At 33.3% G+C, this 19,348-nt stretch overlaps 1 protein-coding gene across 16 annotated transcripts in view; it reads right to left on the bottom strand.

Moving 5' to 3' along the window:
- The window catches only part of LOC107217245 (plasma membrane calcium-transporting ATPase 3), a 130,794-nt gene that overhangs the window by 27,523 nt on the left and 83,923 nt on the right, over positions 1-19,348 (bottom strand). For 8 of the 16 annotated variants that reach the window (XM_046739677.1, XM_046739679.1, XM_046739681.1 and 5 more), the window contains one exon: positions 17,791-17,923. In XM_046739677.1, the coding sequence (XP_046595633.1) occupies positions 17,791-17,923 (133 nt within the window). Of the gene's footprint in view, positions 1-3,909; positions 3,936-4,648; positions 4,736-7,709; positions 7,779-10,583; positions 12,509-17,790; positions 17,924-19,348 lie in introns of those variants that run through there. The other 8 variants (XR_006904348.1, XR_006904350.1, XR_006904349.1 and 5 more) reach the window with 5 other exon arrangements.

Here is a 19,348-nt window from a genome sequence, read left to right as displayed (position 1 = left end):
TGCGCGTGCGCAAAATAATTGAATTCTATTGGTCAGCAGATCGTAACCCGTCAGTATTTTATACGGCAAGGCAGGTGAGCCAACTTATTAGAATCGGTGTTTGAAATGTTAAACTCTCATACGTCAAGAACCGAACTGAAATTAGGTTGGTATGTTGACTTCTAGCAGTCAACGGTCAGTGGAAAATAAAAGTTTCCCAAGCCTTCCCGAATACTGTATCATCTGCTTATCCTAAAATAAATAAAATTAACATCACCTGCGTAAGCTCTATAAGCCATGCGTTTGACGACTGATTGTGAGGCTTGAGGTGGCCAGCCTGCCTGAAAACCCGACACAGCTCGCGCATGCGCAGTCGGACGGTCAATCTACCAAGTTTTACCGTTTTCTCTCAGCATATCATATATTAATTATCGGCAAAGGTCCCGCGTATTGTGCATATAACGTTACTAACGAGTAAATTGAAATTTTGTCAAATTCGTACGCCTAAATTCCGAATTACTCGTTAGTGACACAGTACTTGAAAATCCCTGTAATTTTCACAACGAGGAAAAAAAAAAAACTGTTATACCATTGTCGAATGCGCTTTTCTACAAAACATTTAATTGAACCAATTCAATATCACAACTAATATAATTATATATGGATCAATTCAATTTTACCGCAGAGCACATTTTATACGGTAAGTAATATTTTTTCATCCGTCCATCAAACACTCGAAGTATATATATATATATACATATAATATTAAGTGGGTAGATATATTATTAAATATCTACATACTCCAAGTGTCCGAGGATTAATGTGAACACAGTCGTACAGTTCTGAATGATTTGCGGAAAAGTGAATTTTTCCAATCAATACCTATATTGTGTCGATATGTATTATGGAATTTAGATGAGAAAAAAAAAGGAACAATTCTGTAATTTTTACTGACGCTCATAGTTGACCTGTCAGTTTGATTGAAAACTGGGCACGAAGTTGGAAGAATTGATCGCGAGGTGATACTTCAAAGTTGTGTATAAATTGAATAAAGAATAAACCGCATCATACGTGATTTTTTGCCAATCAGTGATCACTTTCCCTTTTGCCCCTATTTTTCTATCCTCATGATCCGCGAAAGGCATTATTCGCGAATACAACATAAACTACACATGTATAATGCATGTATTTGTCCGACAATTTTTTTTTTAACACTACACCAATTAGCAATGGTCCGCAACAGTCCGCGCAAAATTTTCTAAAACCATGTATTCGTTTGTTATATGATAATAATATTAATAATAAAAATGATGATGCTAAAAGTGATGGTGAAAAAACTTTTTTTGTAGTTATGGGGGCCTTCTTGTCGCAGTTATGTGCAGGGTTTCACGTACGTATAAAAGTTATACGCAGTCCTTACACAATTACATCACAGAATGTGAATTTCATGTAAGAAAAACGAATGAAACAAGTAGTCGGAAAATTCTTAAATCAATAGAAAAAAAAAGCAAACCATTAATTAAAAATGATAAAGCGATATAACTTAAGTGATTAATTTTCTCGTGGAAATAAGGTACACCTCAGCAGCGTTTGAAACGTTCTACGATCTTGCCTATGACGCTGTTTCACAACTATATATATACAAGTTTATGCCACGCGCATATATTACACCACTATGAAACACGCTCGAAAAAATGATTAAGATATTATTTATCCTTTCACAGAATTTGACGAACTTGCTGATTAAATATGTCTTAATATTTTTTATCCGTAAATTTGCAATAACTCGGTATGGCATGTGGCGGCATTCCGTTTATACAAAAGTCTCGATCGACACTTATGTAAGAAACGAGCGACTCATTCGGTTTGTACAATAGCGCGGGCGCTTGTTTCAAGTTTGGATTGTCTTGCTTTTCGAAATTATGTTTTCTTCAATGCATTCAATTAAATGAAAAAAGCTTGAAAATCCATTCAAACGCAGCGCAGGGTGGATGCTTCTGTACAACGGTGTGTGTTAGTTGGAAAATATAGAAAAAAAAAAAACGTTGTGCAGTGAATTGTTGAACGTATCGTAACGAGATACGATGTGAAACCGGCAAGACAGGCAATTAAAGCTATAAATAAATTCTTTGAGCATGAAATATTTTTTTTCTAATTTGAACCAAATGCGTTTAAATCGGCCCTCGTCATATTTAGTTGTTTTTTTTTCTCTCGAGTGGTAATGTGTTTCTGGACGTGTGAATAATGCGTATATATTGCATGTGTATTATAAATAATACGTCCAGCAGCATGATACATAAGTTATATTTTTATGTAACATAATTTAGGTACATAATATTATATGTATATTTATACATATATCTAAGTATGTACACAATTTCGGTGGTGTTTTTGGGTGTGTTCATTTATCGTGCAAGCGTGTAGATGTATACGTATAACATATATTTGTGTTCACTCGTTTGCATGTGAGGGAACGAGTGCAGCTGTGTGATTTTAAAAATAGAAAATTATGATTTGTCCGTAGGTGTGCGAAGAAAATGTTTAAACAAAAGCTGAGATTGCTGCACATTATAATATGTGCGTTTCAGAGTTGAAAGTTGAAAGAAGTGATTGATATGAATATAGAGAAAAGAGAAGGAATTGTTACAGAAATTTGATACCGATGGTTTTTTGCTAAAATAATATATATAACATATATAATTTATGTATTTAACACAGTCAACGATCGACAGATGGCAATTTCTTTATCGTTGACGGTGTTGCAATGTGAGAATAATTATATATGTATAATATTCACTGGAAATTGCGGGTGAGGTGACGAGAGAGAAGTGTGAAAACATGTTGTTTTCTTTTTTTTTTTTTATCGTTGATTTCTATCAAACGACGGTGCGGTGGGAATATTAATTACGATGTGAAACGTGTAAAATAGTAATATTATATAATATGTATAATATAAGGTGTTTAGTTCACTGCAACGAAACACTCTCAAACTCTGTTAGTCACGATGATAAGATACACAATGTATATATACGTATAATAATAAATATGTTTAATACAAGTATATATGTATGTATACATATACGGAGTAAATTACTGACGACGGAATGGTCCGTTATATGCTACAATTTAATGCGCATGCGTAACAATTCGAGAGCAGTTGTTTGCCAGGGCGACCAACCGTCATAAATTTAGACGACGGTTCGTCGCGATGTATATAACCTCACAAATTCTGACAGCTGTCGGCGTTGAACGCAACTGACAGCGACAATTGTAAAAATTTTTGAGGTTACGTTCACGACTGTTGGTCAGCCTGGCAAACAAGCGCTCTCGGATCGTTGCGCATGCGCATTAAATTGTAGCAGACAGTGGACCATTCAGTCGTCAGCAATTTACTCTGTAATAATATATTTATATAATATAAGAAAAAGAGACAGAGAAAAGGTGCAACGCAGACTAAATGACATAATTTTGTTGATAATTAAACGTTTAAATAATGAACGACAAGATTATAGTATGCACGTCTATACATACATACATATATGTGTATATGTGTAATGCATATATATGTACGTATAAAAAATAGGGGAAGAAAAAATTCTCTGTGTAATTTGTGTAATGATTTTTTCTTTCCTCCAACATATTGCACGATTAGTGAGTCTTTTTGTTTGTATATTATAATATGTATATAATACCATATGAATTGTAAAATTGTGTTAATTGATAAATAATGATTTGGTTGCGATATATAACGGGTTAAAAAACGACACCATAATTTGAGGGTGGTGAAAAGGGGTGGTGGTTGGTGGTGGTGGTGGGGGTCACGGAACACGCAGCACACTCAGGTAATAACTATATTACTACGATCACAGCCAGTGAATGGTGGACAGATATTGATTAATAACGAAATTGTATATTATTTTCTTTTTTTTCGATTGGCCACCACTCGACTCGCCACGCTACACAGAAAAAAACACATCGGTGCAGTAAACCATCATCTCATTTCAAGTCATGTCATCATCATAACCATTATCATCATAATCATCACGATCATCAACATCATTATCATCATCACCTTCATCATAATTATTAACATCATCAGCCAATGTAATATCAAGTCAATGACAAATCAATCATTTTTTTTTCACACGCACATACACACTTGAGGTGCACAACTATAAGGTTACATTAAATTGTAGTTTCAATATGCATCAGCATGATGTGTGAAGATATATTTTCCTAGTGTTGTTTTTTTTTTTTTTCCGTTTGTTTTTAATGTGACTCTAGAATTGATCACGTATGCTATCTTCACATCACTATGAAACGATGAGATCAAAGAAAGACAGGAAAATGAGAAGAAAGGTAGACGAATTGAACGACAATTACAATAGTAGTTATAGACAAACCTTTAGATTGAAGAGTAATTTTTTTTGGTTTATACCAATGCCGGTGTACTTGGTAAAGAGAAATCTATAAAGAATGTTGATTGTCATTATAATCATCTGTATAATTAATGCACCGCAAGAGTAGTATATGAGAAAGAAAAAGAAATGTAGCTTGTTGGTTGGTTGGTTGGTTTATTTTCTTTGGTTTTGGTTTTTAAATTAGGCATACGTAAAAGGTTGATAATACAATGTAGTACAACAGGCGATCATCTACGTAAGCTACGTACTTGTTTGTACTCCGACAGGAATAGTGTGGCGACTGGCAAGAGACTGCCGCCCTGTTAAACCTCAGTCTCTCGAATGGGTTCCGCTGGCTAACAAATCATAAATCATACCATCAGTCTTATTCACTTCTGTTTTACCACTATAAGCTTTCTTTTTCATAAATTTTTAGCTTCTTGTTTTTTGTTGTTGTTTTTTTTTTTTTTTTTTTAAACAATTCTTTACATATTATTTAAACACACTTTGCATCATTATTATTATTAATACTTGGATAATTAATGTTGTTGTTGTTGTTGTTATTGCTATAATTTACGGCAATTATCCAAGTTTTGTTTGGCACGCCGAAATTCTTCAGTTATATAAGGTTGTTGCCATAGGTTAATTAATTGAGAAAGGAAAATGAAAATCAAACCAGTAGTAGTTGTTCACTCAAATCACTTTGAAAATAATTATTAGAGGCAAAGGCAACGAAATCTTGTTATGTTTCATGATTGTTTTTTTTTTTCTTTCTTTTATTTTGCTCCGTAAATACGTGTACGAATTTATGAAAATTTTATTTGCGTTTATCCGATTTTTTTTTCTCTCCCCAACACCTGACTGCAAAGTAAGGTAAATTGAACTCTAGGAAGTCTTTTTTCAGGTGCAGGTGAAAGTTGAGCGCCGATACGCTGTTGGTTATTTCTTAATTATTGTTAGTTTGTTTGGTTAATTATTTTATTGTTAAGATAATTATATGGAACGGATGAAAAACGACAAGAATGAAAGAGAAACAAAATTAATCACGGATTACGTATACATGTATGTATGTAGACACGAAAGACAAACATTAGCGTATTGACCGTTTTCTGAAGACACACTCTCACTCCCGAAATGATCAATCAGAGTTTGAAGGAAAAAAAAAAACAAGATAAAATGGAAAAAAAAAAAAAAAACAGGAAACCTGCAGTAGTGCAGGTGAAGATGAAACGAAAATTAGAGAACTTGGCGTGACAACTAATTACTGCAGTTTATGATAACATGCACTTCCCAATGTATGGTACGGTGAAATTATTACTTTAAATACTTTTGACGTTTATTTTTCATGTTTAAACTGTTATTTTGATTTATTTATTTACACGATATTGTTAATTGATTTGACCGCTCTTGCCCAGTCGAATTTAACGCACGGACTAACATATGAGAAGGTGTGACGCAACGGTCCAGCCAATCTATTGACAACTGTGCAAATTGTGCCAACTTTGATAGGTACTGCTTAATTATGCCAGCAACAAGGATGCGGGTAAAAATTGTTTCCCTCAAAAATGAATCCGGGACGAGCGGTAAGCGTGACTCAAAGTCGTGAGGTGGAAGAAACAAGCGAGGTGGTATCGGCGCCATTGCTGAACGTGTACTACAGTCAATCAAGTTCGTGAACAATGATGAGATATTTGTCGCCTACGCGCGTTAAAATTGACTGGACTAAGACGCACGAGAGGAATATCATTGTTATTATTGTTAATATAATGTTATTTATATGTTAAGCAGCAGCAGCAGCGAAAGTATCGGCAGCAGCAGCAGCAGTAACACATCGAGAGGCAACTTGCCGCGTACTAGATCATATATTTATGTATATATATGAGCGCGGTGCCTTGGAGCCCGTTGGGTGTAAACCGCGTTACAGACACGTATTTGAATGAAAGAAAACGTAATCTTATATGTATATATGAAATACAGTAGGACAAACATACATATCGATAAATATCATACAATTTCAAGATCACAGCAACATCACACTGCGTTATAACAATAAAAAAACAAAAAAATCAAGAAAAAACACGAAATGAAACTTGAAAAAAAAAAATAAATAAATAAATATAAATATACTGTAAAAGCGAACACCGATTTAACGTAAGAGTGTCAATGTATTATATAAATACACAAGAAAGACACGCAGCGTAATATGTATCGTATATAATAATTAAATATATATCGTAATGTTCGATAAATATTTTTATACACGTACATACTTACATGCGACATTACGCGACAGCTCTGAATACATTAATAACAAAATCAAACAAATAAGTGAAAAAAAAAAGAAAAAAGAAAATTATGAATACATTAAGAAAGCACAACACGGCAGCCAAATTATTATTATTATTATTAATTTGCAGGAAGAAAAAAAATTGTTTAATGAAAAAAAAAAAAAAAAAATTTATACAACAAAGTGAAAACGAAAACAGAAAATAGATCAGCGCTTCGTCTTCCTTAGGCTGTGAAAAGTTAGCCGTATATTTCTTATCGGTTTCATTTTTTTCTTTCCTTCCTTTCTTCATTCAAATTTATACGTACGTACATTTCGAATTTCTTGCGCGAAGCGAAATATACATGTTCTTAAAAATCGTTATTTTTCTTCATTTAAACAGTTGACTATTTATCCCGTGTGTTTTATTGATTAATATATTCTTTTATTTCACAGCCCCAAGGGAAAGAAATGTGAAATAATATTACAATTAAGGCTGTTAGTAATCATACTTTCAAACTTAAACTTTTCGTAGCCCAGCAGGCAACGATTCACGTCAAACAAACCAATGTTGATAATAATATTTTTGATGCAAGGCTCTATTATATAAAAGATGGCAAAAAAACTTGGCGCAATTTGGTGACAAAAGATTTAGAAAAAAAAGAACAAACAAAGAAAACAATAATATGCTATATATAATAAGTATATATATATATATATGCGCATCAAAAGTGATCAATCAATCAATCTATATACGATATAATATAGCTGATACTCGCGAATTACAAGCAAAAAATCTATTACGTAAAGGAACAAAAGTGAAAACTGTACGTGTGATAAGACGTAACGTTTCAATGGAGGCACAGAAACGAAATATATATGTATTTTCATATACGAATTATTGTAATTATTTTTTTTTTTTTTTTCAAAAACTTTATCACATTTTTAAGAAACGAAAAATCAACCAAAACAGTCAAGGTAAATTAAAATTGACAGAAAAGTATATTATATAAAAAAAAAAAAAAAACGATCAAACAATGCTGAGATTGGACTTGGGAACTAACCATATGGTAATCCTGAGAAGGAGATCTGCCTGTCACAGATACATTCTGCACCAGAGTTCTATTGCTCGTCTGAAAGTAGGTTACACATTCAGTTTTTTTTTTGACTTGTATCTTTTTTTTGTTTTTTTTTTGTTGATGTTTTGAATTTTTTTTTTTTATACGTATATGATTAAGATGGTAATTATTTAAGACTATATAACGTATAATTAGTTGGAAAAAGTTCTCAAGGTATTGACTTAAATATTTATGAACAGTGCGGTTCGCTTTTTCATTATACAGTACATAATTATAATAATGTTGACTCATATGCAAACATATACACGCATACATTAAAACTCATTGTCCTACTTGTATATTCATTTGTTATCTGTATTACGGTACGCACGTAGGCATGCAATGTATGTATAATGTATTGTGTATACGTATGCATTTATAAGATGTTAACACGCTATTTTATGCGTTGCGCTTATACGGAAACGATTCACCGTTACAAGAATATTATTCACTCAAACGATATATACGTATGCGTTCGTCAATTATTACAAGAATTATACGTACGAGGCAAATTTAATTTTTTTTTTTGTTCCTTAATAAACGAGGCAGCAAAATAAATTTTAAACTTCAAATAATCTGTATTCCTTGCATATTACAATTCTGGTTCAAGATTACAGGAACAAAAATAAATAACATTTGAATCTTTGCCGTATCGTACGTATAATCATTTTCATGATATAATTAGGTAAATTCGAAGTCGTCGAGTTTCTAGATCGTAAAGGTGAGAAGAAAATACATGATATATGATCGAAATGAAACTGATAACGAGCACCGTGTTGGTCACTCTTTCAGATCCTAACCGTTCGACACTTCACGAGCAACTGACGGTCGGTCTCCCCCCTCCCCCCTTCCCACACTCCCCCCATTCCCCTATCCGACTCGCTACCGAATCAGCGAAACTGCGGGACTTCGAGTGTACCTAACGAATACAACAACCGTCAATTGAGAGAACCTTTGTACGAGTGTCATTGTGAAAAAAATAAAATTGTACAATCTTGACCCAGACAAATTTCTATTTACTCGTGTGACGTTTTGGGATTGCCGGTTAATCGAATTTTGAATCAACGATAATAACGATTGAAATATATGTATATATATGTGTGTGTGTTGGCAGATAGAATTTTTGTCATCGCGTTTGCAATTTTGAATCAGGGAAGAATAAAAACCGTGACCCAATGCAACATGAGAATGAAAGAAAACTGTCTGGATAAGAGAAATACAATGAAAGAAAAATAGCAGTAATAACAATAATAATGAAAAGAAGAAACAAGTAAAGAATAGAAGAAGAAGAAGAAACGATAGACAATGATAAAGTAAGTCGGAAAAAAAAAAATCGATGGAGTCTATAGAGTAAGACGGCTTACAGTTTATTCGTGACATGTCGTTCATGTTCACATTATGCATGATATCTTGTATATACGTAATAGCAAGATTGTTATTAATAGCTGTAATTTAGACAACTGTCTAGTCAAAACTGTCGATTTATAGGTAATCTTTCACTTCGTTCTGATAATACGGTATTTAATTAACGCTCATCGGACGATCGACCAATGATATAACAACAGGTATAATTAGAATAGGTTATGCGAGACGATGAGAGTATTTTGCTGCCATTTTATACCGAGTGTTGCGAGAGGCAAAATTATTCCTTTCATATTTTTTCACTTGTCTTTTCGCTATCAATGACACGCAAATCTAGATATATAATTACAAATTTCCAGACGTCGAAGGAATTCGACACATTTCAGATATCATTATACCGCATTATACGAGTAATTGGCATCGACGTACAAAATGATAGCAAATTCTTAAGTAGTGCGACAGGAATAAAACATGAACCTATTTCTTCATCATAGGTAAAAGCGTTTGCATTCATTCGACAACATTCATTTCCACAATATCATTATTATAATATGTATATACGCCGTAGCGTTTTGTTCCATGTTAACGGGCGTGCGTGTTTCGAATGTTACTTTTTTGGATGTTAAATTCTCGCCAATGTTACAAATTAAATCGGTATGCAAATAAATAAACAAACATATATACATGTATATAATATACGATCCATATAAATCAATGTGTTGTGTGCCTGCACTTTTATATGTATATAACACAATGTGTGTGTGTGTGTGCAGCGATTCGGCGGTTTTGTTCGTTATTATCAACGTCACGTTATACTGTTTTAATATCCATGCAAGTATAATAATAATAACAATAATAACGACAAGGAAAATATTATAATTTATGCTGATGGATTTAGTATTGTGCATGTAGATTCTCGTTAGATATATTATTTCATTTTTAAAGAGAGACCAGATTTGAAATTGAATTTTTTAAGTGAATGTATAACTGAAGTCAAGTTTCCGATTTACTATTTCTGTCAATAGAAGAAAAAACAAAAGAAAAATAATAATAATAATAATAATATCAATGATGTAAATCCAAATGAAACGTATACTATATAATGTACTGTGAATAAATGATTTCGATTAAAAAATAAAATAGTAATAGATACACGACTTCGGGGCGGATGTAATTATTATTTGACGGTATTGGATTTGGTTCTGATGTCGAGAAGAATGGTGTGAAAAATTGAAGGGGGGGGGGGGAGGGGAATGGAAGCAGCGAAGTGTGACCACGCTCCGTGACCGGGAAGCTTTATACAATATATGCAATAATACAAGTGCATCAGAATTAACAATAAATAGAAGGAAGAGAAGGAAAGTATAAGCGATTAAATCATTTAATAAATAAATAAACAATATCATGGGCGGTATCGTTGCATAGAGAAATGGGTGTTATAATTCTGTGAACGCGGCATTTTTCATTTTTTCCTCTTTTTTTTTTTTTTGTTTCTCGTGGATTCGACGAAGTGTCATGTGTAAGTGTGCCAAATGAAAAAAAAGTACGATGGTAATGCAAGTCATTGAAAACGATGTGAATTGAAAATTTAGAGGAAGAGGTCTTTTTCTTTTGCAGGTAAAAAAAAAAAAAAAATTCCCTTCGTTTGGAAATTGTTTTCTTTTCTGTTTTTTTTTTTTTGTTGGTTGTTTTTTTATCATTGTTGTCGGTGTTTTTGTTTTCTTAAATTATTATTTTTCGACCAAATTTCGCGTAATCGCGTATTCTTTATTACTACATGTATATGTGGGCATAAACGAAAAATTGTAAGAAACAAAGGATAAATACAGAGATGTTGTATGTATGTACAACACATTGTGAGATGGAGAAGATGAGAAGAAAAAAAAAAAATAGATACAATGAGTTTCTTAGAATAAAAAATATACCTGCGTATGTGTGTGAAAGAAACAAAGTAAAAGGTAATAAAACAAATGTAAGGTTGCGGTTTAATCTGTTAGACAATTAACTTTAACAAGGCTAAGAAGGACTGCGTGGACCATTCCTAAGAGGCGCGTATAAATTGTCTGTTTAAACATGTGTTTTTTTTTTTTTTTTGTTGTATTTAAAAAAAAAATATTTATGCGTGAGTCGTTATTAATTTTAGTTTGATTGTTTTAAATAATACTAAAATGATAAACCTGCAGTATAACTTGAGTGCATCATAAAGTATGCGTGAGTATATTACAGGGTACACGTGTCTATGCATAATTATATATGGATATACTTTGAATCGGAATTGTTCGACGTTCGTCGGTAGGAATTATTTTTGCTTTTGTTTGTTTGTTTGTTTTCACGCCTTTCGCGTTTCCTGTTATTCAATTTTCTTTTTTCATCGTCATTTTCTACGTTTCGCAAAAATTCATGCCTATTCGCGATTTTTCTAAATTTTTACAACACGTCAAGTGCAACGAATGACAGCTGTACGAGATTTGCCATAATTAAAAACGACCTGAAAGGATGAAACTTTCTCACAACAATGTGCGCGCGTGTGTGATACACCTACTTTTTATACCGTCACACGTTACGGCTATTGAAACGTACAATTGCATATGTAAATATATAAATATGAAAGGTTTGTGCGATATATTTGATTATTATGAAATCTTCGTGTCCTATAGTACTATACTGTTTACACACAATTTTAGCAAAATTAGTAAAAATAAAACAAAATAAAATAAGATAACTATAAAAATGCATCAATATCTATCTTCATAGTATATATATATCTATTATATAACAATAATCATAATAATAACAACAATAATAATAATAATATGTATGATTTCAACTATTCACTATATTTTCATGTACTAGCTGTAACGTATTTAATACTTTTATAATGTGCGTGATAATATCCATACACACACACACATATATATATATTTTATATTATATATTTGGATGAATAATAAATATATATAATATATAATATATACATATTTGTATGATAATAAAAAACATTCTCTTAGCTGCAACTTAAATACCGACAGGTGTTTCATTTTCTATCCTTTTTTTTTTTTTTTTTTTTTCTTTACGCGTATATAGGCACGGGTTAATGCGACTAATACTAGTTACGTAATACATGTGTTACCATTACTATTATTAGATATATTTTCATTCGTTTTATTCTTTCTCCAGTTATCTCTTCTACACGATTTTATTGTTGTTTTTTAATCATTAGTTCTATCTTTTTCTTTTTTTATTTAATTAAAAAATTTTTAAATTAAAAAAAAAGACACACACACACACGCACACGCACAAAAAAAAAAAAAAAGTCACCAAAACGTTCCTCAAATCTTATGCATTTGCCTGCGTATCTCCTCGTAGGATTTTCCTTCCCTTATCTGTCAAAGAAGATATTTTTTTACTTGGTATGAGCTTTTTGTTTGTTTGTTTCTTTTTTTCTTTCTTTCTCTCTCTCTCTCATTACTTATGTATTTCACAAATATTACTGTTACTTCTTTGGCTTGTTTGTGTGTTGCTTTGTTGTTGTTGTTGTTTTGTTTAGTTTTTTGTAATTATAAAAACAATAACTGTAATTTTGTATGTTTCTACATAAAATACACTTGATACTCGGTGTATATTACCTAATGCGAAAACGAAAACATTATCTCATACTGCAAGTTTCTTTTGCAAACTGTCGATATACGGTTCCCGGTATTATTGTATAATGACGAGTGTTCCTATATAACGCGTCACGTGCCTACAGAGTATTTTAGGTTACGGTGTAAATGGTACGCGCGAATTTATTTACCCAAAATTTTACGGAGAAAATAAGTAAATACAATAGAAAAAAAAATATATATATATATAACATAAAAAAAAAAATTAATGAAAAGATGGAAAATAACAATATCATAATGAAATAAATAAGATATACAAATAAAAAAAAAACATACACACACACACACACACAGACCTCATAGCGCACCCGCCACTTAGTATTTTTGAACCCCTTTCTGTCCCCCGCGTCGTTTGGATTAATTTATCCCAGATATAAAATATATATTTCGCTCCTCACAGGTCGAGAAAAAATTTTATATTATTCCGTGTTGTCAAATTGTAATAAAAATTGTTTATATTGGGATCCAGAGTATCGAAAGAGGCCACCTAGTGTCGGAAAATTGTTATATTTAATTGCAAATAGTATATTACGTAACAAGAAGGTAAATTGCTCGGTATTTTTGGGCCGAGCGTAAGTTTGCGATATATGTCGTAGGTGAGCCGAAGACGAATATTGCAAATACACGAGGCGAAAAGACCGTTGCCTCCTTTTCGCACACGATTCTTTGTACAACAAAAGTGTGTTACGCGTTATTTCACAATGCATGAAATTGAGGTTAGGGTCGCGTAGTATGAGATTTGTTCGTGACAGCGCATGCGCGCGGTACAGAAAGGTACTCCGCGCATGCGCAATCACAGACTCAGTCGACAGACGTGGAAACGGGTACTTTGTGTATGCTCGCGTTATATAAACTCGTTTTTAACGGATATACGATACTTCATCAACTCAATGTAGTAAAACGAAGGTTCCATTATTTGCACAAATTTTTTCATTCCTTTATATCCTTGGGATTTACTTGAAAGGATCAGCCGATAACTCAGCGCGACACCATATTGCTGCTTTAGACGCGCATAGACTCTGAATCCCAATATGTTGTATACCAACTAATAAAAATACAATAATACAAACAGGTTGAACCGTAATTATGATCGATGAACATATAAAAATAGAATAAAAAGAATCGGAAAATAATTTTGTTTCAAATTATATATATATATATCACGCTCCACAACGGAATAAATTTTCGAAAAAATTTCAGTGCAATGTCGTGAAATTACTATTCATATTCACCTATGACACATTTGCATATGTATCATCTCAGGTATGGTTATGTGTGTGTGCGTGCGCGTAGTTGAGATACATTTCTTTTGCAATACTGTGCGTAAAATGGCACTTTTTGATACAGTCTGCGGATTTTAACGAATTTGACGCTGAAGGAAGTTGCAGAATCATCCCAATAGTGTATCCTTACAGTGTTCATGTAAACAATAATGTAATTCTAACATATCGTACGTGATACTGAATATTGTGTTTTCAAATCGTTTAGGAATTCCTAACCATTTTTTTTCGGTTTTGTTGATTCTATAAGTTCGTACAAGATAACAATTGTTGTGGTGTTTATACTGATTTGAAATGTTCAACACTACTCGAGATATTCGTTTATCGTTACGTTAAACCTCTTTATATTAAAACTCTCCATAAATAAAAAAATGTATATATACATGTAGATGTCGAGGATTATTTTGACGTTTATATTTTATTTAACTTAATTTTAAAAATTATATTTTTCAAGTTTCAATTTGATTTTTTAGTAATGACCTGTTATAAAATTTCCGCACAATATTGCAAAAAAATATCGTAAAAAATACGTACGTTCGTACGTTTAACGCACTCGTGAAGTAGTATATTACGCAACTAGTAGGTAAAATCGCATTTTACGCACTTGTAGCATAATGTACTATTTTACGCGGCGATTTTCCTCTTCGTTTTCATGTTTCCGTTCTCTAAGTACTCGGCTGTCTCGGTTTCGCAAGTGAGATGTATAATATTTCATTATGTTGGTACGATTTTTTTTTTTTCGTTTGTTACGCACCTGAGGTGATTATTTTTAATACCGAATGTTGTTATGCACGTTCTGTGGCGAAGGGAAGTATATTTTCAAATCGACAATTCTTTGTTCAGATATTATCTTGATGTAATGAGTATATACAGAGTCAATAACAATTTTAACAATAACGACTAATCGCAACAGAAAGGAAAAAAAAAAACAATTGGTAATTGGTTCCTAAATTTAGTAGTTTAGTTTCATCGGAACGGGAAACAAGGACAAGTGATTACGATAAATTTTTTCTTCAAAGGACTTTCAATTTTTTTCCGAGAGAGAGACGCAATTACGGATAATGGAATTTGTAAATAATTAGCATATCTGCTCAGTTACGTAATAATCGTTGTTGCTACAGCTGTTAAGAAATCGGGGCAAGAGGGGTGGGTAATCCACACGGAACATTTACCTCTAATGGACATACCATGGACATCCATGATGGATATACAATACCTCTAATAGACATCTATTTCAACCGAAATTAAGTGCACTACAGCTCTACTAGAGATCTAAATATGTCCGGTTGTTATACATCTAGTAGAACTATACTAGATCTCATGGATTTTGTGAAGCAGAAATTTGAAAATCTAACGGAGATCCATTCTATCCATTATTTATTTGCACTTTCGATCTTGTCAATCTGTTATAAGTAAAGTTCAACTAGATATCCACATAGATCTTGGAGCGATTATCGATTTTGTACGGAAGAAATTAATACCTTTAACCGACATTTTTTGTCACGTCACACAAATTATGTCAAACAATTGTCATGTGCGTATTTTGTTCTACCTTAGACAAGAACTCCAAGGCCTAGACAATGGGACAATTGACAAACTAGACATTTAAGAACAGTCAAGTACGTAAATACCGGACGAAATTCGGAATAAATGAAAGGGTAGATTTACTGGGGGTTTGTATAATTAGGAGTTCTCTTTTATGGCGAAAGGGGGGAGCGACCATTCGCCACCTCGTAACTGTCTATGGTGGTATTACTTAAGTGCATGGACATTCGTAGACATCAAATGGGTGTCCGTCATTGGCTTTCATCTGACCGTACATATTGTGGATTTCTACAGATGTCTGTCAGAGATCCATCACGGATTTGGACGTCTTACGGAGCTGTGGGGATCCTGTATGGGACCTCCAATAGATGGGATGTTCCGTGTGGGATTAGTAAAAAAAAAAACAAAAAAAAATTGCAGACAAATTGGAAGGTTGAGGTGACACATTTGCTTCGAAACTTTAGTGTCAAGTTTCAGAGGTTTAGTTAGGGGCGGGGGACCAGTTTCGTACTCCAAGAAACGGGTTACTTTTGAAGAACCGTGTGTGTTTTGAATGAAGTTATCAAGTAATACAGTTTCGTCACAGCAAAATTGTGCTGTCGAGTACACAAGAAATCTGGGCAAATTCTCAGACATCGATATTGAAAAAACTGTTTCAATTTTTAATTTTCTATCAATTATTGTCACGTGAATTATGACTGGATTCTATCTAGTATAAATAAATTTTCCCGGATATGCCGATAAAGGAAACCTGATGAATTCAAGAGTAACGGAAAGATTTTGGTAATTAATATTAGCAGATTATCAGTATACGTATGTTGAAAATTAATTAAACTGATTCAACAAGATTGTAGTGCAAGAAAAACAAAGTTCTTCAAAAGTATGTATATGTATATCGGTGTAGAGTGTATATAAATGTACTCAAATGTGTATGATAAAGAGTGCAGAACTATCGGCAAGACATTAAACACCCGTACAAGTGAATTTTACAATAAAACAAATCCCAGCTTCTAGATGTTCGAGAATGATAAAATTATCAGCCAACTATTCGAACCGATATTTTGTTGAGCGAGAAACAGCGCTAAATAATTTGTGAGCCCTGAAAACGACGATCGTACAACCACGAAAAATTCTCAAGCACATCGCATGGCGGCCATTTTGAATTTCCACCAGTACTTCAGTATTCCAGTTAAATAGATTAGGAATAAAATTGTTTTTTCGTAATTTTTACCCAGTTTGCATTTTATACAACGCCGAAAAAATTCAAAATCTGAGGAACATTTTTTTGAAGCAATCAATCAATTCACTCGTACGAGTGCGGTTGTGTAAAATTGTGCATTCGAACTGGGTTATGCCGATTCACTCTTTCAGAAAAAAAAAGAAATATATATATACGGCTTTTACAGTGAAAGGGGACTCGTAACAACGTGAATACAAAATAATAGACAAACAAATGACAACCTATCTTGCAAAATGATGTCTCGTTAAACTGCAGTGGTAACAAAGGGATGACGGTAAATTTTATCAAAAATCGATTAAAAAGTCTTGTTTTTCCCTATAAATATACGTAAGAATACCAAACCTATATACATTCGTTACATAGTATAGATATATTATGTTCCGAGAGTATGAAGCGAGTGAAATACTGCAGTGTGCAGTCGGAATTTTACTGTTCCATAAATGTACATTAGAACATGTATATTATACATGCACGAATAATAATTGGTTACTGAACGAAAACAAAATTAAAATAATTAAAGTAGAGAAATAAATAAATAAATAAATAGATAAACAAACGAATAAATGATAAATTGAACGGTACGCGAACGTTGGGAAATGGTACCGGTATAAATAAATAAATAAATAAATAAATAAATAATTGATTGAATAAAATTATAGGTACACCACTGTATATGATAATAAACTCCAGGGATCATTGGTATAGAATTTGGTATATGTATACGTATACGTTATACGTTGTATATACCTACGGTAACATAGTAATAATATGAAGTTTATATATCCTAAAGAATGTATAATGTTTCTCTGCAACATGGCTATATACATACTATAGTATGTACAGTAAATGTATTTGAAAATATCATGGGTATAATAAGTTAGTAGTTGATTAACCGCGAATATATCATGAGAGAGTGAGTGATAGGGATAGATAGTTACCTGAGTCTGTAGCCGCGTTAGACCACGTATCCACAGAATTTGTCCGGCGCGTGGCTTTTTATCCGAGTCAGGGTCGAATTTCTCGTCTCCTAGATTGATCGTATCCATATCGTCAGGCTGGCCGCGGCCCCATCTATTTTTAAAAAACATTAAACCAGTTCTTCATCACTCGGTTCCCTTGCATACTATTTTTTTTGAACGATCGATCTTTTGTTTCCGGCGTAGCTTCCGGCGTGTAAACAGCTCCGCGACGCATGGCACCCATTCCTATCGCGCACCTTTCTTTCTTTCTTTCTTTCTTTCTTACTTTTAAATCTGTCTCCCTCTTTCCGTTTTCTTTTTCTTTTTTTAGTCTCTGATTTTTTTTTTTATATCTCTGAGCAGTTCGTTTTTAACCCCAAGCTTCATCATCATCGTCATCATCATCGTTGGTTCGTAGATCGTAATAAACACTAGTATTATTAACAATAACAGTATAATTTATGAGTAAGATGGTTAACACTCATACGATCCCTGTCTGGGTCTATCTTGAATTCCATTCACTCTCGAACTTTGATTGGCTCAAAAACTCCTTTTCAACCGTAAGGTATCAGTGATTTATTTGATGATTTGAAGGAATCTAATGATTTGTTCTTTTTGCGATACCACAGTTATAGCCGGCAGCGCGTCAAAGCCAACGATACCAAAGACGGCACTATTTCGACGACTGGGCGATGACATACGATGTATCAGCGTAACGGCATATGGACCAAAACCGCCGTGTCGTTATGCCCTTGCTCATCTAACAGCAAGGGTAGCATCCGACCACCAAGTCCGTTCGAATGATGCCGTGTGAGGTATCGTTGGATTCGTTATGATCCCGGTTACAAGTTTTACGCACTGACGAGCAGCGTATCAGACCTCCGATCACGGATTGTGCAGAAACTTGTAGGGTTGTTTTTTGAGCCAAAATGTGGAACTTCTGACGTGTAAGTTGATCCATTGGACCGTTCTGCACACCGATTAAAATTTATTACATTGGCAGTTTTATGAGTGGAATACCCGAATAAACGAAGCCTGTTGGGTATCTTGGCCTGAAATATTAATTTTCAATATCCTCTCTTGAAGTTTCGATGACGGGTTCTCATACATTCAAGTGTGGAGCATAAGCTGTGAATTTTTCACAACCTAATATATCATAAATCGAACGAAAGAAGATCCGATGGATGGGTCTACGCATCATGAGTTTCATATTTTGGGCCAAAGCAAGACTTCTATAGGCGTTTCAAGTGGAATCCGTGACGCAGAGATGTGACGATTTTCTAAAAAATTTTGACAGTGGCAATGACCAGCCGTAAGAGTAGGTGTTAACTGAATTGCACAATAACTTGAATTAATTCCAACCATTCACACACGGATAAAATAATCAATTCACCAAAATACGTTGCTTTAAGACATTGTTATTTGACAGTAGAACGTTACGGAGTAAGTTCATTTTTGCTTATACAGCTATCTATGGCTTTTACAACTACTTCAAATATTATTAGTATTCTACACGAAATACCTAGATTACATGGAG

Source organism: Neodiprion lecontei, chromosome 5, assembly GCF_021901455.1.
Source record: "Neodiprion lecontei isolate iyNeoLeco1 chromosome 5, iyNeoLeco1.1, whole genome shotgun sequence".
Taxonomy (NCBI): Eukaryota; Metazoa; Arthropoda; class Insecta; order Hymenoptera; family Diprionidae; genus Neodiprion; species Neodiprion lecontei.
This window is presented reverse-complemented; position numbering and strand designations above follow the sequence as displayed.